A 2500-nucleotide genomic window follows, 5' to 3' on the forward strand; every position below is an offset into this window, starting at 1 on the left:
TAGCATAGTGTAGCATCGCATCCTAGCATAGCATCCTAGCATAGCATAGTGTAGCATAGCATCCTAGCATAGCATAGTGTAGCATAGCATCCTAGCAAAGCATCCTAGCATAGCATAGTGTACCATAACATCCTAGCATAGCATCCTAGCATAGCAGTGTAGCATAGCATCCTAGCAAAGCATCCTAGCACAGCATAGTGTAGCATAACATCCTAGCATAGCATCCTAGCATAGCATAGTGTAGCATCGCATCCTAGCATAGCATCCTAGCATAGCATAGTGTAGCATAGCATCCTAGCATAGCATAGTGTAGCATAGCATCCTAGCAAAGCATCCTAGCATAGCATAGTGTAGCATAACATCCTAGCATAGCATCCTAGCATAGCATCCTAGCATAGCATAGTGTAGCATAGCATCCTAGCATAGCATAGTGTAGCATAGCATCCTAGCATAGCATAGTGTAGCATAGCATCCTAGCATAGCATAGTGTAGCATAACATCCTAGCATAGCATCCTAGCATAGCATAGTGTAGCATAGCATCCTAGCATAGCATAGTGTAGCATAGCATCCTAGCATAGCATAGTGTAGCATCCTAACATAGCATAGACCAGAGCTGCAGCATAGAGTAGAATAAACTAGAATAGAAAAGAATAGAAATGTTGCTTGTTAATAATGAAGTACTTGTTAAACTCTGACAGTGGAGCCTGATGTTGCTGCTGGTTGATTTTACATCATAATAAATTGATCATTTTCATGAAACTGTTGGCATGTCGGTTCTGATGTGAACCTTTTGTTACTGTCTAGTCAAAGTTTGGGGGAAGGTCAGTGAGAGTTTGGGTAAAATCTGCTGCGTCCGACCCAACATGGAGCGCTTCACGTTTGTTGGTGAGAAAATCTGATTTTATTTCATGTTTTGCCTAAGAAAAATTATTCACAAGTTTTATTCATCGGGGAAAGTGAATGAATTTATCTGGAGGTTTGATGATGTGAAAACATTAATGTTGGAATCAAAGCAGGTTCCTGAAACAGATGAAATGCCTGCAGGTCAGAGCCACAGTCCAGCCCGGTCAGTTAAAACTGGACCGTCATTATTAAGAGAGACTTAATGCCAAACTGACTTTGTTCTGTCTGATTAATCAAATGTCGCAGTTTCAACTCGCTGCAGAAACAGGAGGTTTTGTGGAGTTGAAAGGTCAGAGTGAAATCTCTGTTTGTGTTCAGATGAAAACGCCAACCTGGGGACGGCGATGAGGTACGAGGAGATCGGTGAGTTTTCTCCAGACCTGAGCGGATCCTCTGGTTTCCTTCCTGTCTGAACTCCTTCTGGTCTTGTTGGGATCCAGTAAACATGATGCTTACGGAGGAAGCGTGGCGCTGAGCGAGTAAACGCCATGTTTACTGAGGGCGTGTCTGTCTCTTTCCCTGCCTGTCCGTCCTCTGTAGAGTTGCGCATCTTGCTCCTGTGTGGCAGTGATCTCCTGGAGTCCTTCTGCATCCCTGGCCTGTGGAAGGACAGTGATGTAAGCACAATGTAGCCCCACCCACATGCATAACCCCACCCACCAACATGTAGCCCCGCCCAGCTGCATGTAGCCCCTCCCCTCAGGTAGCCGAGACTCAATAGAAACAAAAACTCTTAGTTCAACCAGACATTCAGGGAAGAAGATGAAGGTGATTTGTTTCCATCCATGTTTTTATGTCCGTGATAAAAACTCCAGATGGAAATTCTGGAATGATCCTTTAAATGTCAGATGTTTGTGTATCTGAACTCAGATCCAGATCCAGCATGTTTCTCTAAATATGTGCATTGCTAGAAACAGTACCCCCTGCTGTTTGAAGTGGGTAATTACCTTTAAATCCACTTGTTTGTCTATAATATCTGTAAACAGCTTTGAATTTGATGATTTTGTCTGTTGCTGCTGGTTAATTTGTGATGAAGCCAGGATTATTTAGCTGGTTTTCTGAAAGGACTGACTAACGGCTCCACCCTGAGGTTCAGATGAGTCCGACCCGGTTGGACCGTCTGGGCCTGAGCCTGGTTCTGTCAGAGGTTCTGGACCCTGAATGCCGTCTCTCTGGTCTCAGATGGAGGTGATTGTTGGTGATTTTGGGATCGTAGTTGTCCCTCGTGACGGCGTCGACACGGAGAGGATCATGAATCATTCTTCCATCCTCCGCAAGTACAAGGTGAGTTTCTGCAGTGTGGTGCAGCAAGAGGGACAAAATACTGATTGGAGAGAATGAGGCTGATGTTGAATCACTGGACACTTTGTCATCGTCTCTGAGTTTTGTCTCTTTTCTGCTTCGTCATAAAGTCCAGTGAATGTCTGCTGACATCTGAGATCTTTGTTTCAGGACAACATCGTCGTGGTGAAGGACGCGACCGACCACCCCATGTCCATCGTCAGCTCCACCAAGAGCAGGTGGGCCAAAAGTTAGACTGACGGAGCCGATGCTCTTATTGATGTCCTGGTCCAATTACTTTGACTTTCTGTGAAA

At 44.8% G+C, this 2500-nt stretch overlaps 1 protein-coding gene across 1 annotated transcript in view; it reads left to right on the forward strand.

Moving 5' to 3' along the window:
* LOC129351742 (nicotinamide/nicotinic acid mononucleotide adenylyltransferase 2) overlaps positions 1-2500 on the forward strand; it is a 10119-nt gene that overhangs the window by 6947 nt on the left and 672 nt on the right. The window contains exons 6-10 of the mRNA XM_055020656.1: positions 806-886; positions 1223-1267; positions 1445-1521; positions 2087-2188; positions 2357-2424. Of these exons, the coding sequence (XP_054876631.1) occupies positions 806-886; positions 1223-1267; positions 1445-1521; positions 2087-2188; positions 2357-2424 (373 nt within the window). The remainder of the gene's footprint in view (positions 1-805; positions 887-1222; positions 1268-1444; positions 1522-2086; positions 2189-2356; positions 2425-2500) is intronic.

The sequence above is a fragment of the Poeciliopsis prolifica genome, unplaced genomic scaffold (genome assembly GCF_027474105.1).
Source record: "Poeciliopsis prolifica strain line A6 unplaced genomic scaffold, Auburn_PproV2 SCAFFOLD069, whole genome shotgun sequence".
Classification (NCBI taxonomy): Eukaryota; Metazoa; Chordata; class Actinopteri; order Cyprinodontiformes; family Poeciliidae; genus Poeciliopsis; species Poeciliopsis prolifica.